The following is a 27,736-nucleotide window of genomic DNA, read 5'->3' on the forward strand; positions in this document are numbered from 1 at the left end:
AAATATGAGAGGTGAAACGTGCTAGAATTGAAGGTCCACCAATGGTTTTAACCATTTGGGAATATCTTAACACTTATCATATAAACTATATCTCTTTTAGCTGATGGAAAAGCTATTGACGCCACTCAAGAGATGTTTGCTTTGGGCATCTGCAATATAGCCTCCTCATTTGTTCAGTCTATGCCAGTATCTGGAGCACTCTCGAGAGGTGCAGTCAATAATGCCTCAGGTGTTAGAACAACCTGCGGTGGAATTTACACGGCAATCATCGTAATGCTCTCTCTGAAATTCCTGACGCCATGCTTCTCCTATATACCAAAAGCTTCCCTAGCAGGTATCATTGTTGCTGCAGTAGTCTTCATGGTTGAAATTCAAGTGGTGAAACCTATGTGGCGGACCAAAAGTAAGTAAATTATGTGTATTCAATTATTCAGCAAATATAGGTAAGGATAGTTGCGTTTTATAAGGAAAAATAGCATACTACAATATTAGATACAGAATCTTGTTTGCATTTCTCAAAATAGAAGAGAAGTAAATAATGAATACAGTGTCGTGATCGACGTGTTTCATGAATATTGCGAACAAATTCAGGATATTGAGGATTTTATACCACGGGACTTTCTCGCCACCCGTATAAGGCGTAAAGGGGGATAGACTACCAGAATGTGGGATGTTGCCAGAACATTTGAACGATGAGTAGAAGTTATGAATATTACGAAAGTTTCCACTTTCGTCGAAAACATGGGAGTCTTTTTTCAATTTCAGCAGGATACGAATTGTAGCCAATGGGGGGACTTTCCGATAAATTTTTTCATGTAGAAATTCATAGAAGAGATTATTTCACCTCGGAAAGTCAATGACATGAATGAATATTTGTTCTTCAATAAAAAGAATTTTTATTTTTATTTTTTTCATTTTGACGAATGAAAACGTTTCTGACTTTCTGAGATGACGAACTGATTGAATTGAATTATAATGAAAACCCCATATAAATTAGTTGTTTCTGGCGTAATATATTCATTTTCTAAAGCGAAGAGAGAGTGGTCAGTTCAGAAAGCTGAACAGAGACTTTCACGTAGATAATAGAATGGACAACATAGCGCTGATTTAAAACCCAAAAATGTTTTGACAACCGTCATAACCTCACATTTTCTCACTATACAGAGTGAAATCTGTGAAATTTCCATGGCCAACCGAGTACTAAAATGAAAGTGAATGGAGTATATCTATAACAGATTTTGAATATCAATTGAAATTCAAATTGGGAGGACTCTGCATCTTCTGAAACTCTATAGGGTTTTCACTCCCAGTCTCTGAAACAAAATCAGTTAAAAAAATTAAATAATTGATCAGACTTCTTCATCCGAAACGTTACGAAGTATGGTTATCATTTTAATGTTCCATTTTTCGTTCATTATCAGGCAACAATTTTTTCTACCTGATTTTCTCCCGACCAAAATTAGTGCAAGAATTTACGCAAGAGCAAATCAATTATTTCAATTGAATTTGTTTCAGAGAATAGTAGTGAGAACCCTAAAGTTTCAGTAGAATTTGAATCCTATAATATTTTGTTTTTGCCTTCCTAAAGTAATCACGTTTAATTTTTCAGAAACAGATCTCATACCAGCAACAGCAACATTTTTGGGATGCCTTCTTCTTCGTCTTGAAGTTGGTATTATTTTAGGAATTGCCATCAACATCATGTTTCTTCTGTATCAATCTGCCCGACCTTCTGTTCGTGTTGAAAAATCAACGGTGAGTCCAAAAATATAAACATTCAATCGACTATATTAAATCTTCAGAAGCTGGGAGAGGCTCCTATATATGAATGATTGAATTTCTTTTATCCACCTAGCTCACTTCTTGAAGTAATGAGTTATCGAATGATTTTTGCCATTGAATTTATTTCAACTTTCTCTTTTTTCAAGACCCCTTCTGGATGCGATTATCTTCTCATAACTCCTGATAGAAGCTTAGCATTCCCATCAGTAGAATACGTAAGGAACACTGTGTCCAAAGCTGGTATAAAACAAGGATCTAGCTCAATTCCAGTCGTTGTGGATGCCAGACATATTCAAGCTGCTGACTATACAGCCGCAAATGTAAATATGTTTATTATTTTTACCTATTTATATGTAGATAAAATTTATGATTGCGATTTATCGTATAGAATATTATTTACAGTTTAAAATTTGCATACAAATTCATTGCGGTCGTTTTCCAGGGTATAAAATCTCTCATAGACGACTTCTATCAGAGAAATCAGGCCATAATATTCTTCAACCTGAAGCCCAGAGTATCAAGTATTTTCCAAGGTGTGGGGCCGAAACAATTCATCCACTGTAATACGTATCAAGAATTGAACCAACTTTTGCAGAAACATTGCAAAGATACTAAATGCAAAATCAAAATGATTGATGCTCATGAAATTATAGATTTCAGTATGTGATAGTATATATTTATAGATAAATTAGTAGATTTCATTTACAAATGTGATAATAAATAGATAATTGATATAAATTTTGTATTTTATGTTACTATTTTCTCCTGTGGAGTGTGGAAATAATATTCTCTCCTGTAAGCAGAAATGTAATAATTGAAATCCTCTCTTCCGATCGTATTCAAATCATTACAAAAGTATTGGAAATAGACAGGGGATATCGAATAATCCTAGAAATTATATTAAATTAGTGGGATGAATTCAAAAAATGCCTGATGTCTGATGATTGAATTGTGTGATGCAGGATCAGGTCTCTGATACTATCCAAATTATGTTGAAAATAAAATAGACTTCTTCTACAAGATATAAGATATATCATATATTTGGGGCATACAAACAGAATAAATTGATACAGGGATCTCATAATAAAAAACACATGCGAATTATTACAAATCGAATGAAATGGTGATCTCGTTACTCAAGGTGTGCTATTGTAGGACTTCTCATCTACATTTTTGAATCTGAGTGTTCTTCTAGCACAGTTTTTCCTCTCATTATCCACGATTCCTCTGTAAGAGAACAGACTTTTTACTATTCTTCTTTGAATTGTTCGTGATTTGACCATCGAAGCACATTATACAGTGTGTTGATTTGAGATTTTGACCATTATTCGGTAGACGAAAATGACGAAATATAACCTGAGCTCCAAAGCTCGAAAGCGGACGAACGACAACTCTATCGAATGTGCCAATTAGAACATATACCATTACTTTTATTTTAGCACTGGGTTGGCCATGGAAATTTGACACATTTCACTCTGTATAGTACGAAAATGTGGGGTTATGACGCTTGTCAAAACATTTTTGGGTACTGTTGAAAAGCGTTCGGATGAATCACTTGGCACTGACGTCCACGCCGATTGCAAACTATCTGAATCTCTATCACATTTACGTTTCGAGCTTCGGCGTGTACGAGGAGTAAGCCCTTTTTAAATGAATAAATAGATACATTGTACTAACTTAGAGCTCATCATATTCCTCAAATGATCCAATCTCTTTCGAACCAAAGGGTGATTTCTGGGGTGGTGTTTCATTTGACATATTGGAGATCGCAGGTGATAAGATTGAATGCAGACTTTCAATACTTCAGTTAGAATGTCCAAGGCGCGGTCCATGTCATCTGTGAATAACTGCAAAAATCACAACGAATTCAGAAAAGAGAATACCACATCTGATGTTTCTCTTATGTATGAAAAGTGCAAAACTATCCACAACTTGTGGAGAGAATAGATGAAGCAGCGAGAAGATTGAAAAAGTTGAAAGTAACTGAAGAAATTAGAAAGAGGGCTCGTGCTTGTATTAGGAATGGTGGAGGTAATTTCAAACATAATTTATGAATACATTTTCTAATAAAATTTCGAGTTTAATTGCAATTGAAAAAAACTTAATTCATTACTTTTCTTTCTTTGCTTTTATACCCCTTCAAATCAGAATTTGCTGAAACGAAACTATAGTGCTTGCATTTTAACGAAAACTTTTTTAGGAAATAAAGAAGGAATTAAGCAAGTTTTCAAAATAATTTTTTTATACATAATTTTTGGAATTTGAAAGTTGCAGGCAAATTGATATTGGAAATTGATTTTTTTTTCTTCATAAAACTTTTAAATCATACTAATTCTTTTTCAACATCTAATACAGGATCGTTTTGCTTTTTTCATACGTATCATATCTCTTTCTGATGAAAATAATCCAAAATTATAATCAAACTTGGACAATGTAGATAAAATTAACGAAAAATGAAGTAAGGTGAGCAATGCGCTACTCGGCATTGTCCCTATGTTACTGGACTGTCCCAAGTCACCCCCTTTGGGTATTGTTCAGAATACCGACATGTTCGATTTTTGAGTGGGATTGAAAATAGAAACTCGGGATGTCTATCAGTCTATCCATATGTTCTTAATACTGAAAAAAAGATACGATTTAAAAAAAATGAAAAGGAGTTCTGGGACTCGCCATCGAACGTAGTCTTAGAGTTATGCACAAAACTTTTTTTTTGGGTTCTACCTTCTATCAAAGAAAAAACATTTGATTCAAAATGATACAATTTCTTGAAGGAAACATTTACTAATATTTTTGATCAAACATGAATTGTTTTAGGGATTTTTCCATCACTCACCACTTGTGCAAATAGGCCAGGGTTAGCCCAGTGCATTTCCAAGTACGCTTTTCTACTTGCCATTACATCGTTGAACAACTTATGTAGATTAGAAATTTCTTTCAGAACAACAGACGAGTCACCTGTTAAAGTAACCAATGAAAAATCAAAATTTGAAACGAGCCATCCAAATCCAAAGCAGTTTGTTTCAGATCCAAATCACCTTTCAAGAAATCTCCACTAGCAACGTCGTTCATATATTCATCTTCATCTGCGAATTTTCCGTTGTGAAGTAAATAATCTTGCACGATCTGGTTAATTCCAAGGTTCTTCATGGCTTCCTTCTGTTTATCGCTCAAATCTTTGAAGCAGAAAATCTTTTCGTCGGTTTCATGCCCCATCATCATGAACCAATACTGTTGATTTTATCATATTATCACATAATGAAATATGATGTCATAAACAAGGTGAGTCTTTGACTTGTACAGGGTGGGCAAATTTCGATGTTGTAGCACTACAGCTTTTAAACCAGTGGAGATAGACAAAATCTGATACCCCATTCTCGTTCTCTTTTTCTGAGAAACTAACAAGAGTAGTAGTCATTTCTGTCCACCTTCGTTTGTTTTCGAGTTATAAGCGAAAATTGGAAAAATGGCGATTTTGAAATAAATTTATATCTCCGCTAATACTGATGATAGAGCTCTGAAATTAAAACATTATACAGGCACTTTTTTAAGTAGAATCCAGTGGCGTGCTTGCCTTTTTAGCAGGATTTTTGATTACGAAGCTATGACCCAAAGTTATGTTTTTTTAAATGGGAACACTAGATCTCTGTGCAATTTTTTGAAAGCTTCATTTTTACTGATTTCAAAAATATATAACATCATAAAATTTGTATCAATATAAATAAATAGAAAATGGTCAAAAACTTTTTTTCTCAATATTTCTGTTTCAACTTTTGACGAGCACAGAAAAATAGAGCTTCCTATATAAAGAGCAGTCTCCTTCAGGCAATGTCATTCTTTCTATGCTTTTTACCAATTTTCACAAAATTTGAATCTTGGAAAAATTGAGTAAGAAGCATAGAAATGGAAGGACTAATAGAAGGAGACTGTGGTAATAATAAGATGCTATATTTTTCTATTCTCATCAAAAGTTGAAACCATAGAAATATTGAGAAAAAAGGTTTTTGACTATTTTTATTTGTTATATTGATGCAAATCATATGATGTTATATATTTTTGAAATCAGTAAAAATTAAGCTTTCAAAAAATTGCACAGAAATCTAGTGTTTCCATTTAAAAAAACATAACTTTGGGTCATAGCTTCGTAATTAAAAATCCTGCTAAAAAGGCAAGCATGCCACTGGATTCTACTTAAAAAAGTGCCTGTATAATGTTTTAATTTCAGAGCTCTATCATCAGTATAAGCGGAGATATAAATTTATTTCGATATCGCCATTTTTCCAATTTTCGCTTATAACTCGGAAACAAAAGAAGGTGGCCAAAAATGACTACTACTCTTGTTAGTTTCTCAGAAAAAAAAACGAGAATGGGGTATCAGATTTTGTCTATCTCCTCTGGTTCAAAAGCTGTAGTGCTAAAACATCGAAATTTGCCCACCCTGTACACTGAAGAGATCTTAAGAACTATAGCAGCTAGAAGAAAACGGATGACACATTCTTCTCTTCTGAAAACAGATCCAGCCTAACGGTCATAGATTTTGAGTTATGAACGAAAATTGAGAAATTGTCATTTTCAATGAAGCTGAACTCGCTTATTTTAACGTATTTTAACGTATTCGAAATCCGTCGTTACATTCTACAGGCACCTTTTTATGAGCAATTCGAATATGATATTAATGAATTTTTTGATCCAGTCATTTTCGAGATACGACAGGAATTCCTGATTTTTCAAATGTAAACTATAGCTGAAAGTTCTTTCATCTTGCTGCAATTTTTTTGCTGATTTCAAAAATGTGTCATATGTTGCTATTCACATGAATGTTACACGAGAAAAAAATTCAATACTTTTTTTTGCTTTTCGATTCTCTGTTGAATTATAAGTAGGTTGGCTTACCACAGCAACCGTTGAATATGCATTATATTTTGTGAACCTGAGCCTCTATGATTAGAATCACGGATTGCTGAATAAATATTTCGTTGAATACTTTGCCATCGTTTGTTCTCGCGATGTTTGGCATGCTTATCTTACGATGGTTATCGAACACAACTTTACCAGAAATACCTATTTGTCATCATATTACTTTTGCAAAAAATATAATTATAGATAGCTATCGTATTTTATCTATATTACTGACTATTTAAGTTTCTTTCATAAACGATAATTGAATAAATTTTCTTTCTTCTTTCTTTCGTGTGATTATTATCACACGAAAGTCTTTTACTCTCTTTCAAAGGATATCGATCTCGATATCGACATATAAAAGAAATAATGATTCGACAGTCGGTGATTCCTATCGCAGAAGGTTGAGTTCACATAGGATTATGTGGAGAACCATAACATTTTCAACGTTCGCTATAGTTACGCCAGCCTACTGAAAATTCAACTGTGAATCGAAAAGCGGGAAAAAGTATTGAATTTTTTTTCTTACATTATTTTCATGTGAATAGCGACATATGATACATTTTTTAAATCAGCAAAAAATTGCAGAAAGATGAAAGAACTTTCAACTATAGTTTACATTTGAAAAATCAGAAATACCAGTCGTATCTCGAAAATGACTGGATCAAACAATTTATTAATATCATATTCGAATTCCTGTAAAATGTAACAACGGAATTCGAATACGAGTTCAATTAAGCGAGTTATTCAGCTTCATTGATTCCTCAATATTCGTTCATAACTCAAAATCTATTAACGTTAGGCTGGATCTGTTTTCAGTTTTGGATTAGTCAAGAAAAAAGAGCTCGAGAATGTGTCGTCCGTTTTCTTCAAGCTGCTATAGTTCTCGAGATCCTTTCAGTAGACAACGAATTTTGCCTACCCTGTATATATAACAGAAGATTCCTCTTCGAAAGAAACACTTTTTCCCTTTACCACTCGGATCAGTTGAAAAGAAAAATCAGGCTCTTGAAAATCCATAAAAAAATGTAATTTCCATTTTTATCCCAAGAACGATTTTATCGAATAGAATGATTTTTGGAATATAGTTTGTCATTGATGTTATGAATCTTCTTTGATTGTAAAATTTCACTTACATCCTTCAATTTCTTCATCAAGTCCATTACATAATATAAAAATACCATAAATTTAAAGAACCTAACTATTGAAAATAAATTGAATGCTCAATATTGTTATATCGTTTTGAGGTATTCATTGACACACGTTTAGTGGAAGACTGGTTTATTGAACATATTCAATTTATCAAAAATGCGCCGGTACATTCTGTACAACAAACATATTATACACATGTACAGTTACACCAAAAGTAAAATCAAAGATTGAACACAACTTCATAACATCTCCCTTTTTCTAATAGTTTTAAAACTTAAATCTATCTGGTTTCTTTATGATTCTACCATACATTGTTCTATCGGGTACTTTGTATAACGAATTATCAGAAATTGAATCTTTAAATGTTTCATTAGTAGAAATTTGAGCATCATCTCCATTTTCATGAGAAGAAATATTTTCATTTTCAGAGGAGCTTGGTAATGTTTCAATAAACCTACGATTTCTAGTAACAGAAGAACCATCAGATTTCTGCAAAATATATGACCTTTCTCTTGGTTTATCTATAACTTTACCAAACTGCCAATTTGTTTTGAGTTTATCCTGATATCTAACATTTTCATTGACTTCAATTGGTTTCAGAACTTTACATTTTTTATCATAATTCAGTTTTTGTTTCTTTTGATTAAGTTCTATTCTATTATCGAATTTTTTGAATTTTATACATTTAGGCTTAAGATAGTTTTCAGTAGTAGGTAATACATCTCTTAAATTCCGTGACATCAACAATTGTGCTGGTGAAAAACCACACTCTAAAGTACTATTTCTATACATAAGCAAAACTAAGTTTAAATCTTGTTTTTCCTCTAAAGCTTTGTACAACATTTTTTTTACAGTTTGTTTTTGTCTCTCCACCATTCCATTTGACTGAGGGTAATTGGGGCTAGAAGTTATATGTGAGAAATCATATATCTTAGCAAAACTCTTAAATTCAAGAGAATTGAATTGAGGGCCATTGTCTGAAATTAATATTGCCGGAATACCTAATCTACTAAAAATTGACTTTAGATGTTTAATAACAGTTGTTGAATATGCGTTTTTTTCTAAAAATATCAATTCAACCCATTTTGTATAATAATCAGTTACAAGTAAATACATAGTATGTCCTAAATATAATATGTCACATCCTATTTTGTACCAAGGTATTTTTGGTATTTCATGGTTTGTTAAGGGCTGTCTTTGTTGAGATACTCGGTATGTTAAACAAATTCTACAATTAAGAATAGTATCTTCTATTTGTTTACACATGCCTGGCCAATAAAAACAATTTTTTGCTCGACTCTTACATTTCTGGATACCGAAATGTCCTAAATGAATTTTCTGTATAATATCTCTCCTCAATTTATTAGGAATAATTAACTGCTGTCCTTTGAATAATAAGCCATTAGTTTCTATAATTTCAGCTCTAAATTTAAAATAAGGTTTTATTTCTGAAGGAACACTAGAAATTTTTGAAGGCCATCCGTCTCTGATCATATTTTTTAATATTAATAACTCAGAATCCTTCGATGTTGCTTCGATCAACGCTTTAAATTTTTTATCTGTCATTGAAAAATTCATATTAATTGCACAAACTTCTAAATCATCGTCACTATTGTTTTCCACACAAGTATTCAAAAATGCCCTAGACAATGCATCAGCAATATAAAGATCTTTACCGGGTTTGAAAACTATTTCGAAATCGTATTTCTGCAATTGAATCATTATTTTCTGAAGTCTCGAGGGACATAATGTGAGAGGTTTCTTAAAAACACCTAGCAAAGGCTTATGATCACTTTCCACAACAAATTTACGACCGAAAAGATATTCATTGAATCTTTCACATCCGAACAGAATAGCATAAAGCTCTTTTTCGATTTGAGCCCATCTTTTTTGTGTTTCTGTGAGTGCCCTAGAAGCATATGCACAAGGAAGATTATTTTGCAAAATACAAGCACCAACACCATCTTTCGAGGCATCCACAGAAACAACTACAGGTTTATTCACATCATAAAATTGCAATACTGGAGCATTAATCAACAAATTTTTCAATTCATTGAATGATCTCATGTGCTGCTCGTTCCACTCAAAAATCACATCTTTTTTCAATAATTCACGAAGGGGATAATTCTTATTTGACAAGTTAGGGATGAAACGACCAACATAGGTTATCATTCCTAAAAATCTATGTACATCATTCTTATTTTGTGGAACAGGAAAATTTTTAATTGCCAAAATTTTATTCTCGTCTGGAAAAAATCCACTACTGGCAATTTTATGTCCTAGAAATTTGATTTCACTCAAACCAAATCTACATTTTTCTTTATTGAAAGTTATATTATTTTTCCTCGCTATTTCGAAAATTTTATTCAAACGTATGTCATGTTCTTCCTGTGTACGCCCCCACACTATTATATCATCCACGTATAAATCTACACCCTCTATGTCAAAAATATTTTTGAATCGCTTATGAAAAACCTCAGGAGCTGAGCGAATTCCATAAGGAAGTCTCAAGAAACAGTATCTCCCGAATGGGGTTGAGAACGTACACAATTTCGAACTTTCTTCGTCCAATTGTATTTGCCAAAATCCAGAATTTGCGTCTAATGTGCTGAAAATACATGCACCATTCATTTTTGGAATTATTTGATCAATTGTCGGCAACGGAAAATATTCCCTTTTTATTGCCCGATTTAAATCGGCTGGATCCAAGCAAATACGTAATGAACCATCCTTTTTCCTCACTACTACTATTGAATTTACCCAATCTGTGGGTTCTTCCACTTTTCTTATAATATTCTTTTTTTCCAAGTCAATTAAAGTTTCTCTGAATTTATTAAGTATCGGAATAGGTATTCTCCTGGGAGGATGTACTATAGGAGTTACATTCTCATTTAATTTGATGTGATATTGTTGTTTAAGACATCCTAATCCCGCAAAGAGATCTGAGTTTTCATTAATAATTTTCCTGTAATATTCTTGATTGTTTATTTCAGTATTATCATTTAAAGTATCCACTCGTTTCAACAAATTCAAATCAATACATGTATTCAAGCCGAGAAGACACGGAAAATCTTCCTCAACCACAAAAAATTCTAATTTATGACTGTTTTCTTTATACTGACAATTCAAGAAACATTTTCCTAAGATTTTTAAGTTATCATTTGTATATGATTTTAGAATTTTATCACTTTTCAATATTAAATCAGAAGGAAAATTAATTAGTTTCAATATTTTCATTGATATCAAGTTCGCTTGTGCTCCGCTATCCAGTTTGAATTTTACAATTTCATCATTTATTTTTAGCAAAACGTACCAAGAACTATCATTTTCATTGACATCTATATTCCCTATAAATAAGCAATCCTCATTTTCGTTTTGGTTATTTTCACTTAAATTCACTGTATTTACATTTCTTTGTTGGCACATTTTTGAGTAATGATTTAATTTTCCGCACAAATTGCACTTTTTTCCGAACGCAGGGCACTGGTTTTTTCCGTGTACTCCGCCACATCGATAACAAATTCCATTATTTTTGCTGAGTCTGCGTCCACTACCAGAAGAATTATTTTGTTCTCTTGCTTTTTGACTTTGTCCTTCATTAGGGTTGGTGTATTTTCCTGGCCGCTTATTGAATTGATGATGTTTTTTTGCTTTTCTTACAGATTGTACTTCCAAAGATAACGACGAGCTGGACTCTTGAGTGATGACACTGGCCTGTTGTTTAGAGTTTTCAATCGTCACACAAAATTTTATTGCTCCATCTAAATCTATCTGATCATCCTGTAGTAACTTTTCACGAAGAGTTTGATTTTGTAATCCACAAGTGAAAATATCTTTTATTAGGCTATCCTTCAAATCACCGAAGTCACAGGAACGTGCCTTGTTTTTCAGATCAGTTGCATATTGTTCGATTTTTTCATTCGTCAATTGTTTCCTTGTGAAAAACCGGTATCGTTCGAATGATAAGTTCTTCTTTGGCAAGAAATGACATTCAAACTTGTTCAAGATGGTTTTTATTTTATTTTTTTCATCTTCTTCATCAAAGGTGAAAGTATTGTAAATTACGAAACCTTCCTCGCCTATATAATGCAGTAATTGTGCGATTTGAATCTTCTCGTCCTTTTTGCCTACTTCGGTGGCAACCAAGTAATTTTCGAACTTCTGTCTCCATATTTTCCAATTCTCTGAAATATTTCCGGAGAAGTCCATTGGGGGTAAACCTCTATAATCACCCATTTTGATTATTTCACTGATATTCACAATTTTACACCGACTGCGCCATGTTATATCGTTTTGAGGTATTCATTGACACACGTTTAGTGGAAGACTGGTTTATTGAACATATTCAATTTATCAAAAATGCGCCGGTACATTCTGTACAACAAACATATTATACACATGTACAGTTACACCAAAAGTAAAATCAAAGATTGAACACAACTTCATAACAAATATTTATACATTTTAAAAAATTCAGTATATTGAGTAGTTTTCAAATGATTTGATATTCAAAATAGAAAATATCTGTGAAATTCGAAAGATTTCCTGCTGAATAATTCAGGGATATAGTTGTCAGTGATATTCTAAACAATAGGGGATGAAGCATAGACATAGACATTATTATCGGGGTAATAAGTCTATGGGATGAAGTGCTCATCAAGCCAAAAAAGTAAATATGAATGTTTTCATTCCCAAGAAATCTATTCATTATTCACCCTATATAACCGTGCAAGGGAAAGTTTTTGGATTTGGTTTTATAAGTTGCGTTGATTTTTGATGGTCATAAAAATAGAAAAATCTTATAGTGTCGATGTACAAAATGATCTGATATTGAGGCATATAGAAAAACTAAGAAAATTTCTACTCCGGTCTTGATTTTTTAAATTGCAAAAATATTGCACGAACACGAACCAAAAGGGTTTTACAACCGCAGAATTTAAAATCAGTCTCTTGATCTGACTTTACCTAAATGAAATGTAAGAAGATCATTACCTCAGCCTCTCTCCTTGTAGAATCGGCTTCCTCATTCGTTGGTGATAGAATATCCGATAAATCCTCACAAGTACCATCTATCAGCTTTCGTAATGTCATACCGCTATAAGTTAAATTCATTGTTCATTGTTCATTGTTTGATTTTCAAAGTCTAATATTAACTGTTAATATTACCATGATCTCATTCTCGTGCAAAAATTTAAGTGGTGGGTGAATAGAGCAGTTATGATTTACAACAGTTTATTCATTCATTTATTTACTAATGAAAGGATATAAAGAAGGAAAAATCCCATAAAAAGTATTCACTAATAAAGTAAAAATGTGTGGACCTAAATCATAATATAATAATACATTTTTAGAACAAGTAAAAAAAGAACAGTTTAACCGACTGAAATTCACAACAACAAAAGTCTTCTAAGTGCTCTTTTGTTTTGATAATACTATCAACGAACAAATCAAAATCAATTGGACAATTATCAACCGTTGCCATAGCCCTATACAGGGTGGGCCATCCATAACCTTCCACCCCGAATTTTGAGAATTTTGAGGGATGGAATAACGAAAAGACGCTCAAACAGGTCAAATTTTGTTGAAAAGGGGACAAATAAGGGTGTTCAAATGAGTTTGATATCACTACCCCTCTAGCCGCTCCCTTAACGGCTCTCATTTTTGAATAGGGAAAAGGTATCGAGCACCATCTTGTTGGGGAGGCAATTCAATTTCCTGCAGGAGTTTATTTTTTTTTCATCGCTTTATTATTATACAGAGTGATTCAGTATTCCCTTAATAACTTTCACTTTCACACGCCGAATTTGGATCTTTGAGATGGAAAAAACGCTCCGACGGGTCAAAGAAAGAGCAATTATTTTTGCTTTGTTGAATTACCTTTTCAAAAAATTTACTCGATCTATTATCTCTATTCAAAAATAATTGCTCTAGGTGGTAGCGGCTAGAGGGGTAGTGATATCGAATTCATTTTTTGACCCGTCCGAGCGTTTTTTCCATCTCAAAGATGCAAATTCGGCGTGTGAAAGTTATTGATGGAATACTGAGTCACACTGTATAATAATAAAGCGATGAAAAAAAATACACTCATGCAGGAAATTGAATTGCCTTTTCAACAAGGTGCTCGACCCCTTTTCCCTATTCAAAAATGAGAGCTGTTAGGGGTTTCAACTAGAGGGCTAGTGATATCAAACTCATTTGAACACCCTTCTTTATCGACCTTTCAACAAAATTTGACCTGTCCGAGCGTTTCTTCGTTATTCCATCCCAAACCTCAAAATTTGGGGTGGAAAGTTATGAAGGGCACACCCTGTATAATTTCCAAACAATTATGCAGGTACTCGACCAAAATAGTTTAATTCGTTTCCACAGATCTTCCTTCAACAAAATCATGTTGTTCATTAATAATTTAATCTTCCACTACATACACTAACCGACAACCGTGAAAAAACAAATGATTATTTATTACAACTGTTTTGCCTCAATTTTTGAAAACAAGGATGATGCAGGTCACGATGCCACCTCCGCACCTTCCACAACTCAGGAAAAATACCTATTCTCAATGATTTATTAATCATTAATTTCAAATGTATTCTAAGAGAGAAGAACTCTGCAGTATTAGAAGAAAAAGTAATATAACATGTCAGGGCCATGCAATATTTTCATAGCCTTTTCTACTTCAGATTCAGAGAACTGAATATGGGCTGAATATATAGCCGTCTATGAAGTATGTAGACAGTGTAGACAGTGCACTATTAACATAATGTCAAGATTCATAACATCTTTTAACGTTACCTAGATGATACCTTTGAGTATTACTCAATTAATACTCAAGGATGATACCAATAAGTAGACGGAAAAAAGATTACTTACCTCTCGTCCGTTTTTTCTTGTTTTGTTATTAGGTATATGACAGTGTATTAGATAAAGCTTCATGTTAAGTTGGATAGTTCGTGCAAAAAAGGTCTTCACATGCAGAGATTCAGAAGAACCAATCAGAATGTCAATAGAAATTGACGAATTTCAAGACTTGTATCAGCTTAATCGTTCGGATATGCGTTATCTGAGATATTCTTCTCAAAAAAAAACGAGTGTGGAAACAGGGTAAAGTTTATACTCTCAACCCTGACCAGTACCGACTTACTTCCCCCTGGGGCCCGATTCTCGAATGTGTAGGAATGCGATCCCATAGGAAAAAATGACATTTCCCATGGAATTTTCAATTTCTGTATTCTCGAACTAAAGTATGGGAAATTATTCCTTTACATTTCATAGGAACTGCTTCCAATTTTTTTTTCTATGGGAATGAGCTTTTTCCACTGGGAAAATCAATAATATTTGACGTTACAGGGTCGTTTGACGTTTATGTTTTCATTTCAACAGTTTCGCGAATCAATATTTTTCGGAATTTAAGATTTGGAACATATTCATTCATTCAATCTTCTAAAATGTGCCTGGCTGGTCGTCATCAACACATGATACGAGCTGCGTTGCAAACTCCGCAACGATAACTGATCATCATAACAATCACCAAACACTTTCGAAATATTTTCTTCACAACAGAAAATATTCAAAGACTCTTTCAACTCAGGGAGCTCCAAAATGTGACGTGAGGAAAAGTTATCATCTCACCGTAACGACCATTTCGGAATTATTTCCTCTGAATTTGGATGTTACAGTTTTATATCGAACATATCCTTTTCATCACATTTTATGATTATTTCACCCCTTAACCTGAAATATTTTTTTATGTTCGAGAACAAAACAAACAGTAGAGAGAGAAAATTCAGCATATATTATCATTGTAAACCAAATTATTATACAACAATTGAGGAACAGGAAGACTATGTAACAATAAAACAAGAATCTGAATAATAAATGATTAAACTCAACAAGAAATAACATTTCATCAAACTAATCTGAAAACTTAATGCTGACTTAATAATATATGTACATATATAATTATTTAGTACATGCCTTTTCGCCAATGGCCTAAGTCTCTCAAGTCCTCAGACGCCTTCATTATTTCAATGAGAAGTTTTATCTACTCCTTACTGATACTGGCCCCTCTTCGATCTTTTTTATTTCCGTTTCTATCCCTTTTTCTTAGCTGTCTTATGTATTATGAACAAGAAGTAATGAAAATATATCAAAACACATTGAACACAATATCATGAAGTTTTCATTCATTGAGTTCAATGACAAAATAACATAACCTCAGAACTACATACCACAGAATATGTTACATATTACCAACATAATTTACATCTTTCTCATTGGTGTATTCGTTAAAGGACAAGATACTATCATCGACAAACCTCACTCTGTCAATCATCTAGGAAAAACTATTCCATCGAATTCAAGAATAGGTATCACGTCAAATTATGATTTCCTATGGGAACTGAAAGCATGGGATCAAGTTTCTATAGGATCTAATTCCTACACATTCGAGAATCGGGCCCCAGGTAAAAATAAAATCTGCGTTGACAACAACTTACCCAGTTATCGTAATATCTGGATTGTCGATTTTTCCATCGAAACTCTCACTCTTCACGTCCCTGAATAGATCACCCAACATTTTTTTAACACCCCTAACTACGTGACGATGGGTATATTTCTTCATTCGGATAAGACCTTCATAAGCTTTTGTGCGAGATACGCCCACTTCCAGAATACCCGTTTGACTGAAAAGATAGTTAGAAAGGGAGGTTTCAAAAAAATGAATTCAATCTTCTAATTGATTTAGGATTTTTTCTGGTTCGGGAACTAAAACTAAAAAAAATCTAAAAAAAAATTATTTCTTGAATTTTTAAAACGTGAATACTCACAGCGAGTGGCAGTAATACTTTCGTAGTAAATATTTCCTGTGCATTTCTTCGGATTTTGGTATTGTTAAAACCAGAGTTGGCCTGAGCCCTCTAGCCCTCAGCAGTAAGGCACCATTCAAATCAGTATGCAAAATCAAAACAGACTTTTTCGATGTTACCTTACTCATTTCAGATTGAGCTGTAGAATCGATAAGATCAATTATATTTATATTTCATCATGGAAAAATATCTGTTTGAACGTACTTTCGTGTGTTAATTGAAAGAATTAATGATTTATTGACCGATAAGTGTTGAAATAATTGGTTTAAATCTTTCAATGAGAATTATTACTGGAACTATTAGATCTTCAGATATCGATTGAAATTTATTCTGGGAGGATTCTGCATTTCTTCATAAACTTTTTAGGGTTTTCACTCCCAATCTCTGAAACAAAATCAATTAAAAATGAAATCAACAATTTTTTCTAGTTAATTTGCTCCTGACAAATTAGTGCAAGAATTTACGCAGGAGCAAATCGTTGATTTCAATTTTAATTGATTTTGTTTCAGAGATTGGGAGTGAAAACCCTAAAAAGTTTATTAGATCTTCACCTATTCAATGGTTTCCCGTTCTTTCAAACATTTTTCCGCCCCATATTCGTAGATAGAGTGCAGTTAGTAAGTTCTTGAAATGAATTTCACTCCTTTCTTGACTCATTTCAAATTCTATCCTTTATTCCGCAAAATACGACTCCAAGTCCATGAAAATATGGTGTATTCTGAATCTTATAAGAACAGGTCACAGACGTTGCAATAGTATGCTTTTCCGATGGAATTTAGTTGAAAGCCCGGGGAAACAGAAGAACCCATAAATAATCTGGTTAATCATTGTCCCATTTATAAATTTCAAGATGTTTTCGAGGCTATTCACGCAGTTTCCAAATCTTTTTTGAATTGGGATGTGAACTTTATAGGTCAATCTGACATAAAAACATATTATCGCACGTTGATCTGCTTTTGTTTTTTTTATTTCCGATAAAATTTTCTGGTAACTTGGAGAAGACTCCCTGGATGTTCTTTTTCTCAAGGATCAATTTTTGCAGTTCGAGATGCCCTTCAATATGGAATATTTCAGCTTGTTTTGTAAACAGTTTCATCTCTTTTAATCCACTACACTCACGGGGAGAAAGTGTTTTATGCTGGGGTTTTTCCAAACTCCTGTATCATAAGCGAAGTTTTATGGTACGCCGTTGATGTTAAAAATTGTAATGATCTTTATCGAAAGAATATATACAGGCTGTTGCATCACAGACGAGTCACCCCGTATATTTCTTATCCCACAGTGATTGGAAAAATTTCCCGAAACATGTCTAATAATTTTGTTTGGGGAAAATCTTTTGACGTATATTTGAGACTTGAACGATCAACCTTTGAATACTTTATTTGAAAGGTCTTGGAAGCCTCTTTACAACGGTGTATGAAAAACTTAATTTTGGCGTTTTCGCCAAAAATCAATTTTTCAGCTCAAATGAGCCACCTTGAATATTTTTATAATGAAGGAATTCTGGGAGATCACCTAATTGGACCTCCTGGTTTATTCCTGGTAATTTAGATGGCGAAATTTATCTTGAGATGTTGGAAAATGCGATTGATTCGTTAATAACAGAAAAATTAGAACACTATCCTCCTCGTTGTAAAGAGGCTTCCAAAACCTTTCAAATGAAGTATCACTCTACTTTTCGCCCCTTCTAGGGGTTGCTCGTTCAAGTCTCAACTATACGCTATACGTCAAAATATACGAATCTACGAACAGTAGATTCTTGAGGTCGAAAAAAACTCATTCCTTTACCATTTTTTCCGATTCGGCCCTGATAAAAAGATATTGCAATTTTAAGTTTTCATAATGAGCTATGCCACTCCTGGGGAAAAAATTTTTCTTCAGAAGCTAAATCTGTGACACTACACATCTGTGGATCTTTTAAACAGAGTTGCATTCAGCCAAAGTACCCAATTTTCCGAATATCACAGATATTTTTTATTTTTGAACATCAACTTACTCGAAAACAGCACATTATACATGAAAATTTTTTTCTAATAAAATTTTTACTAATTTTTACTAATAAAAGGTATTATTATTATTATTATTAAAATATGAACAATACTTTCATTTTACACAACCTTCAAATATTGATCAAAAGTGTTCATCTTATTGTCAAGAGTTCGGTTCTTTGAATTTTTGGTATTTTTATAAACAATAAATCAAATAAATAAAAAACATTATTCCGAAATTCATGTCATTCGATAAAACTTTTGTGAGAAATAACATTTCGATTGAAATTTATTCTGGGAGGATTCTGCATTTCCTGAAACTTTTTAGGGTTTTCACTCCCAATCTCTGAAACAAAATGAATTAAAAAATGAAATAAACGATTTGTTCTGGCGTAAATTCTTGCACTAATTTGTTAGGAGTAAATCAACTAGAAAAAATTGTTGCCTGACAATGAACTGAAAATAAAAAACATTGAAATTATAACTTCAACGGTCTTTATTTTCAGTTCATTGTCGGGCAACAATTTTTTCTAGTTGATTTGCTCCTGACAAATTAGTGCAAGAATTTACGCAGGAGCAAATCGTTTATTTTATTTTTTAATTGATTTTGTTTCAGAGATTAGAAGTGAAAAGCCTAAAAAGTTTCAAGAAATAACATTATTTTATGGTTTTTTAACAGCCTGTATATTGTAAACCGAATTGAATCGGAAAAAATAGTATGGGAAAAAGTGTTTCTTTTGAACCCAAGAATCTTCTGTTGAAATATTTGTTCGAGTCAAAGACTCACCCTGTATATAAAAGTCAAAAAACATAACAACCAAAACAATGTGATGCGTATTGCTCTATTCGGAGTACTATTGATTAATCTATTATTTCACAAAATTGCTTTCGACTTTGGGGAATGGTACCTCTACACCATCTTGAAAGTTTTTTATAGTTGTTATTCTATGATTTATTCTGATTAGTTCTATCTTCTGTCAGATGAAAAGATGTCCTAAATACAGGAAAAAACATCAAATCGGCGTAGATCCAAAAATGGATTATTGCAGGCGTTTTTGTGCAACAACAAAAAATACATAGGCATGATAAATGGAAATTTTTCGCACTATCCTTACAAACATAAGAAGAGCTAGCTGAGTAGTGTAGATGGTGTGATTGTGTAGAATGTAGAGTGTAGCTTATCGCAAGTACTTATAGGTAAAAGTCTTATTTACGCACCAAACCCATAAAGATGACCAAAGTATTCCGATGTTGTATAAAATAAACCTCTCCTCATCATATCCTTAAAAGTTTCGTAGGTAACAAAATGATATTGTTCACCATCAATCTCCCCTTCTGATCTTGGCCTTGTTGTATGGTTGACACCTCTAGATACGTACCTGTCAAAGATATTTGAATGATCTATTAGGAAAATTACTGGCCAGAATATAATAAGAAATAAGTTCCTGAAAAAAAGATGTTATGCTCACTGCGGAAATATCTCGCAACAAAGATCGACTAGTAGTCCCTTAAGACAAGATGGCGGTCCCACAAGGACGATCATCGGCCTTGGGGGGTCAGAATAGGGTATAACCGACTTCGATATGTTGGGAAAGTTGAAACTATTCAAGAGTATGTGCTGCGTGCCAGGCTTGACGAACTCGTATATGGACATCTCGAATTTCTTCCTGCTCAACACTTTCACCTCAGCGTTTATCTCCTCATCGTCGAGGATGAAGAGGCTCTTGCAATAATTGACAGTTGTGTCGAAGTATCTGTTGTGGTACCTGATGGGATTTTCTCTCATATCCAATTCGTAAAGTCGATTTAAATCCTTCAGATAGACAAGTTCAACCACGTCCTCTGTAAACCATGGAGCAATTATTCATTGATCATTTTTATCCCTTGGATCTTACTCTACCTATTCTATTATCAGAAATATCTAGCATTTGTAGATATCTGGCTCCCTCAACAATTTGCAATGAATTGATTATATTCCTGGCTAGACTCATTTTTTTGAGTCTGCTCATCGTCTTGAAACCAACGTCTGGGCCAATTTCGAATTTACTTATGATGTTATTGTACAAAGACAAACATTGTACCCTGTCCAAATGGCTCAATCCTTCAAGGGTACTTATCCAATTGTAAGATAAGTTCAATCCTCTCAGATGCCTGAAGAAGAAAATATGAGTTACAAGTTTTTCTCAGTGTTGAAAAAAGAAATCTCAATTTCTTATGTTTTCTTAACAATGTGTATGAGAATTATACTAACTGACAAAGAAACTGCATTACCCAGAAGGAGCTAATTAAATTAAATTTTTTTTTGGTAAAACATAGATAGTATATCAAGGAGTAAATGATTAAAATTCGGAGAAAAAAGAACGAAGGGTTAACCATTTTTTAAATTTGCTAATAATTTGTTTGTCCACTGCGCTTATCTTATACTTTTCCCAACACGTTTTGGCACTGATGCAAGAGGATGGTCAATTTCTTCTTGAGGGAGACTATCCCAAACTACCTGTACATCATATCTAAGAGCCGCCAAAGTCCGTGGGGGCTGGGGTAACTTTCCAAGCCTTCTACCCATGATGTCCCAAACATGCTCTATGGACGAAAGATCGGGGAATCTGGGCAGCTATGGCGAAAGATTCATATTGTTCGCTTCAAAAAAGTTGAAACAAACTCTGGCAAAATGAGGTCGAGCATTATCTTGCTGAAATATTGGATTCTCTAGCCGGTTAAGGTAAGGGAGAACATATGGCTCCACTTTTTTTAAGGTAACGTAGAGCTGTCATGTTACCTCGAATAAAGACTAAAGGTGACCTATATCCATGTACAATAGCACCCTATAGCATAACTCCTACTGTCCGGTGTGCATGACGCTCAATATCAAAATGAGGTTCACGTCTTTCTCCTCGACGCCGTCTAACCCTTCTTCGGCCATCATGTGCATCCAAGGAGATTCGAGATTCATCAGAAAAGACGACCTGATGCAATTCCACATTCCAATGTTGTTGTTCTCTGCACCACTGTAATATTTGGCGTCGATGCTCAACCGTAAGAGGTAACACAAGATCGGGTTTATAATGCTGCAGTCCCAAAGAACTCATACGGCGGTAAATCGTTCGGACAGTTACAGGATGGCCTTGTTCTCCTAACCACTCATCAGCCAAAGATCGAGTTGTCGCAAATTGGTCTGTAATGGCCATAAGTCTTAGGCTTAGTACACATGAGGGCGTTAGACGCCGCGTTGAGGGCGCATTTGTAGCTTTTACTTCGACCGTCGCGTTTGCAGCGCGCTTCGAGTTACTAGACTGGGCATTGGAGCGTACACATGTATAGTCCAGTCAAGAATGATTGACATCTCAAGTGGCTATGGAAAATCAAATTTAAGTTGGTAATAGTCCCAGAGTTAAGATTTTTTGTTGCGGAATTCAGGTTGGTATTGTGATTAAACATTGATCTATAGACCTATTATATGAGAATATATGCACTGACCAACAATAATCTGAATTTTGTACTGTTGTTTATGTTCTCAATTTAATCGCACAGATCGAAAACATGATTGCTTCAATTTCGGGAGCAGATTAATAGGCTCTGAATTTGATTATTTCTTCTTTTCAAATATTTTTCTAGGTTATATTTATATATTCAAGTTCTGTGATTGAAACTACAGAAAGTATTGAAGATCTTTTGTGATCAGATATTAAGCTGCGTCTGGACTTTCAATGCTTACTGGGATGTCAATCATTTTTGAATGGACTATACGCGCGCTCAACGCGGCGTCTAACGCTCTCATGTGTACATAGCCTAAGACGCCGATCTTGAACTTCATTTGTGCCCCTTCGACGTCCGGTGCTTACTCTTCTTCGATTTTGAGCATTATCAAACCACGCATCTCATTACAGTGGTTGGATTATGTTCGTACGGTTAGCGATTTCTCGAAAGGACAACCCCGCCTTCCGTGGACTAATAATTCGACCTCTTTCAAATTAACTTAGCTTAGCTAGCGATAAATTCCGCGCAGACGTGCTTCGGGCATTTTGGATTTCCTCGAATAACTGGTTTGTTGTAAAATTTAAAAAATTTGCAAAAACGACTACAATATTTAAGTAACAAAAAATGTTTATATGAAAAAACCTTCCAATTTTTTTCTCCAAATTTCAATCAATTATTTCTTGCTGTACTATCTATGTCTTATCGGAAAAAATTTTAAATTTAAACAGCTCCTTCTGGGTGTTGGAGTTTCTTTCTCAGTTAGTATATTTTCCTGATAGTATTGATGCTAGATTAACGAAAGTGGAATGTTTTAAATCTATGAATATTCCTTACTTCAACTTACAGAGACCAGAAATGACCTCGATTTCGTTATGGGACAAATCCAGCACGATGAGAGACCAGAAGTCTGATAAGTCTCTTATAGTTCTTATTTCATTCGATGAGAGATTGGCGTACATCAGGTTGAAAGGAGCCTTGAAATCCAACACTTCCGTCAACATATTGGAAGATGCGTCCAGGTACATCAGGAAGGGCATCTCACCCAAAGCTTCTAATGTCGTTAGGCGATTCTTCGATAGGTCCAAATACTGAATGTAGTGGTATTTCTTCAGAGCAGATATTACATAAATACCCTAGAAATTTTGTCACAAGAAGATGAAGCAAAAATTGAATTTTGAATGATCAGAGCTCAGCTGCCGTATTCTTAACATCTAAACCTAAACAATAACTGAAATTTCATCTCTATGCAATATGGAATATGGAACAAAGTATATGAAGAGAATTCTGAAATGAGCAAGAGTACAATGTATTTCCATACTTTTGTATTTTTCCAAGTAGAATAGAAATAGCCTAAAGGCAAGAGGCAATGGATAACCATATGAGGAGTCAGAAGATGGAACTTAAACATCTCTCATGCCTACTTGTTTTTGAGATACTGATGGGTATTGCCTGAAAACCATAGAATATTCAAACTCCTATAATTTTCTATACTATTAAATATATTTGAATATTTTGCAACTTATTGTCTTTGCGATACTCAGAATAATCCAGAATAAAATCAAGAAAAACAGGATTGTACTAGATCATAAGGTCCTTGGTAACAAATATCACTCTGTACAGGGAGGGCAAAATTGGTGATACCTGCTACAACTTATTGACCTAATGAGATAGAGGAAAATGTAGTCTTTTTTTCGAGAAACTAATAATTCGATCAACTTCATTCCTCTATGTTCTTTTGTTTTCAAGTTTGTTATGGTAATATTTTCCCGATTGTTTTCTGGTCTATGCCTTATCGCTTGTTGGGCGTCGTCGTTATTTTAGATTTTAACGCAGGGACTCTGTTGCGCATTTTGGAGAGCTGCACCTGTCCGATCGGATTTTTCTTGATCATTTTTGGATCAGATAGATTGATTGACTGCTACTTTGAGACGAAGAAATTCTCGAGATTGTGGAAACCATTATATAAATATATCGTTGTCGGTAAATCCGGATAATTGTTGGTTTCGCAATCAGAATAAATTTGCTTCGATTGTTGTTATTCTCAATCGAAATAAGTCACGCTTTGTTGCGGATGAGTTCGAGATCGAAAGGTAAGATTTTTATCGTTTCACAATGGCGTCTGCTCTCTCCGATATGCCACCTAAATTAATTATTTATAGCTCAGGGAGTTGTGCTGATAGTATAATTTTGTGCTGGACATTCATCCAATCCCGAAATTTCCACGATGTGGAGGAGCCCCTGCAAAGGACGTCGTCTCAACCACCACCGCCACTACAAGGGTGAAAACCTGCACTTTACCTGTACAGATAGATAGGAAATAACCAAGAAAAGTGTATTGTCGACAGAGGAAATTGTAATACAGTTTTAATTAGTACCATCTTGTTTTTCATGTAATGAGTGCATCGAATAAGTACTGGAGAATCACAAGGAAAAAAAAAGAAGAATCGAACAGTTCGACTTTGAGTCGTAACAAGTTATAGGCCAAAATTGAAATTTCAACTTTGGTCATTATTTCCTTTTCATTTTGTGCTAGGATGTTGAAATGAAAACATTATACAGACACTTTTTTTAAAACAATCCAGTGGCGTACTATGATTTTTTCCAATAGGTTTATTTGTTGAGCTATAACATAAAATTGTGTTTTTTCTTATATGAAGACAGTAGTTTGAAATGACTTAAAAAGTAAGGGGGCGATGTATGTGATATATTTCTTAAACGGGAAAAAATGGCGATTCTTTTTAAGTCATTTCAAAATACTATTTTCATTCGAAAAACACAACTTTATGTTATCACTCAGCAAATAAACCTGTTGGAAAAAATCATAGTACGCCACTGGATTGCTATCAAAGGAGTGTCTGAAATCGCCCAAGTTTCAATTTTGGCCTATAACTCGAAAACAAAAGAAGACAAAGGAATGCAGTTTTATGACATTATTAGTTTCTCGAAAAAAGACAAACGTAATGTGCCATTCATATTTCTCTATCTCGTTGGGTTAAACAGTTGTAGTTCAGATATCACCAATTTTGCTCACCCTGTATATAAATAGTTATTTCTTTTTCGTAAAGAGAAGAAGAGATGCGATAAAGATGAATAATCAATTCGAATAACACAAATTTTTTTCTGTTGAGTAGATTCGTCTGAAAAACAAAATAATCCCTATAATCCACGAAATAATCTACTGACTTCAATGATTTTGAAAACTATGATTATGAATAAGGTGCTAAAAAGACTTTCCATGTGGAAGATCGTTTTTTATGAGTCTTTGTCCTGATGATCAGTTATCAAAAACTTCACTCTGTATATGATTCACCTTTTTCTCATTAACATATTTGTGAAGAGGCCCTATTTTTTAGTGATGACGAATACGTTTCGGAAGTTCCATCTCTGGATTCTTCAGTAAATTAATAATATCAATCAAACAATTTGAATATGAATTCAACTTCCAACAAATAAAAAAAATAATGAGTCATTAAATTTTATAAAGCTGCTTGAAATGTCCTCCACCCACGTCTATGCAATTTTAAGCTCTTTTCGATAAATTTCGAACCGATTTTCGTTACATTTGAGGGTTTTTCCGAACATCAGCACATCCTTTCATCAGCCCTCCTGATAGACTAAACTAATCAACTAACTCCATAAAAAGTAGTTGATACAAACATTTCATGGCCAACCAAGTACTAAAATAAATGTGAATGGAGTATATGTACGTTAGTTATGTCAATATCTCATAATCTGTGATGTCAAAGAAATATTTGAGTATTAAGAGGGGTCTAAGTACACCGTTTTAGTGGTCAGGGAGAACATGACTAACGGTCGAGCCCAAGCGTCGACAAAAGACGCTAACGAGAAGAAGAAGAAATTTCTCGAAAAGTCTCGCCATTGCCTACAATTCGTATCCTGGTGAAATTGAAACAAGACCAGAGACTCTTTCCCTTTCTCTATGAACAAGACGTTCGTTAAGTGCTGCCACCTTTTCGATGAAAGTGGAAACTATTGTAATATTCGTAACTTCTCCTTATCGTTCATGTATTCTGGCAGTACCCCATATTCTGGTAGTCTTTTCCCCTTTACGCCTTATACGGATGGCGAGAAAGTCTCGTGATATAAACGCCTCTTAATGAGCGCTTCCACAATACATATGTATAATTTGGTCTGAAAATGGTTTCCAAAATCACCATTAAAATAAACTATAGCGGCTAGAGCAAATCTGTTTGTGGCATATTGGATTTCTTAAAAAAGGAGCCCTTGCCTCTACCTCTACTCATAACCGAATTACACCGCAAAACGTACAAAAATGGTACACTTTTCGCATTCCAATTTCCAATCGAATAAGTCCCGAAAATGATGTGATTACCTACCTTGTTGGCCAAAATGCATTTACACAATACATATTCTTCCGTTTCTGGGGCTCTGTCCAGGTAACTGGAACAAGCCGCTATTACCCGATCACTCAGTATACCGTCCTCTTCATCCTCTGTCAATTCGAGGTTATTGTAAGAGACCAGCTTCACCGTAGGTCTTTCACCATCATCCCATGCAGAATACTCATAGGCATGACTACCCCAACTCCCTAATGAATAAATATGGTGGCTAAAATATTAAGCAATGCCATGACCTTATTTTATTTAAAATACCGACCAATTTCTCGAGATCCAACTCCTAAGAAATGTATTGAAGTCTGTATATTTTATAAGATATTAATCTCCTTGGATATAAGTTGGAATTCAAAATAAAATTATTCCGGATTTCTACGATTTTTTTCAGACTGAAAGTTCTCATTTGGCCAAAGAGATTTCTTGACGGTTGAAGGCAACGTTCATCATACCTACCAGCCAAATGAACGTTAGTCCAATGAAGGTCCCTATTGAAATTGGGAACCCCATAAAATTTATCCGCCAATCTATCGTACAAAGCGTGACTAGCGTCTTCGCTAATACAAGACGAGATGTTCTGACTCTGGCTAAGAACGTCGGATTCGAACAGGGAAGATGTCTTCAGATAGTTTATTTTCGACAAATCATGACTGACTCGACTAAAGGTTGAAACATTTCCGTCTTCTTTCTTGAGGCCACCCTTTATTCTACTCAGGGTTTGCGTTAAGGTTTTCGATACTTTTGGCTCTTTGGAATACTCGGTTGACATTTTGGTTAGTACGTTTTTGACAAGTACGTCAAAACTTCAACGATAACCAACATTTGCAATAACGAACCTTTTGAATCGGGCTGTCTAGTCTTCCTGCTAGAAATTGGTGAATTTCTACTGATTTAAATTTGGCACGAAAATCTGGTACAAAAATATGGTAATTTGAGCGAAAATGCATTGAAAAGTTTTTTTGTAGAGTCAATATTTTTTCAGTTATTTGCGATTGAAACCTAAAAGAGCCACGTGTTTTAGCGGGTTCTTACGAATAACTCAAAAACCTCAGGCCTTATCAAAAAACTTGTTATTAACAAAATTGTAGCTCATTAAAAAACAAAACAAACTATAGTAGGCGAGGTAGCGTACTATTTTTTTAGTTATTTGATACCGCATGAAATTCATTTTGGGTGTAGATTGATGATCCATCACGTCATATTT

General features: G+C 34.1%; 2 protein-coding genes across 4 annotated transcripts in view; one reads left to right on the forward strand and one right to left on the reverse strand.

Annotated features, from left to right (window-relative positions):
• The window catches only part of LOC123317387 (sodium-independent sulfate anion transporter-like), a 48,711-nt gene extending 46,186 nt beyond the window's left edge, over positions 1-2,525 (forward strand). For both annotated transcript variants that reach the window (XM_044903896.1, XM_044903897.1), the window contains exons 8-11: positions 101-403; positions 1,610-1,755; positions 1,929-2,102; positions 2,225-2,525. In XM_044903896.1, coding sequence (XP_044759831.1) covers positions 101-403; positions 1,610-1,755; positions 1,929-2,102; positions 2,225-2,449 — 848 coding nt within the window. In that variant the 3' untranslated portion in view covers positions 2,450-2,525. The remainder of the gene's footprint in view (positions 1-100; positions 404-1,609; positions 1,756-1,928; positions 2,103-2,224) is intronic.
• A 282-nt stretch (positions 2,526-2,807) lies between these two features.
• LOC123317898 (leucine-rich repeat and guanylate kinase domain-containing protein-like) lies at positions 2,808-27,316 on the reverse strand. 2 transcript variants are annotated; one of them, XM_044904510.1, is made up of 13 exons: positions 26,989-27,316; positions 26,518-26,729; positions 22,994-23,292; positions 20,583-20,833; positions 20,152-20,524; positions 19,901-20,061; positions 16,656-16,833; positions 16,326-16,511; positions 12,823-12,925; positions 4,818-5,010; positions 4,616-4,737; positions 3,460-3,629; positions 2,808-3,009 (listed from the first exon to the last, which is right to left on the reverse strand). In XM_044904510.1, exons 1-13 carry the CDS (start codon positions 27,299-27,301, stop codon positions 2,919-2,921), a joined length of 2,652 nt encoding a protein of 883 aa, XP_044760445.1. In that variant the 5' UTR covers positions 27,302-27,316; the 3' UTR covers positions 2,808-2,918. The 2 variants fall into 2 exon arrangements, with proteins under 2 accessions (XP_044760445.1, XP_044760446.1); XM_044904511.1 differs by lacking the exon at positions 3,460-3,629.
• Between the last annotated feature and the right edge of the window lie 420 nt (positions 27,317-27,736).

Source organism: Coccinella septempunctata, chromosome 7 (genome assembly GCF_907165205.1).
Source record: "Coccinella septempunctata chromosome 7, icCocSept1.1, whole genome shotgun sequence".
Lineage (NCBI taxonomy): Eukaryota > Metazoa > Arthropoda > Insecta > Coleoptera > Coccinellidae > Coccinella > Coccinella septempunctata.

Excerpts from the sequence above, each read along its gene's own strand:
- LOC123317898 (XM_044904510.1), bottom strand. The coding sequence starts at position 27,301 with ATGTCAACCGAGTATTCCAAAGAGCCAAAAGTATCGAAAACCTTAACG. Across the intron at positions 26,730-26,988 it reads GACTAACGTTCATTTGGCTG|GGAGTTGGGGTAGTCATGCC; the intron begins GTAGGTATGATG and ends TTTATTCATTAG. Across the intron at positions 20,525-20,582 it reads TATTTCTGATAATAGAATAG|AGGACGTGGTTGAACTTGTC; the intron begins GTAGAGTAAGAT and ends CATGGTTTACAG.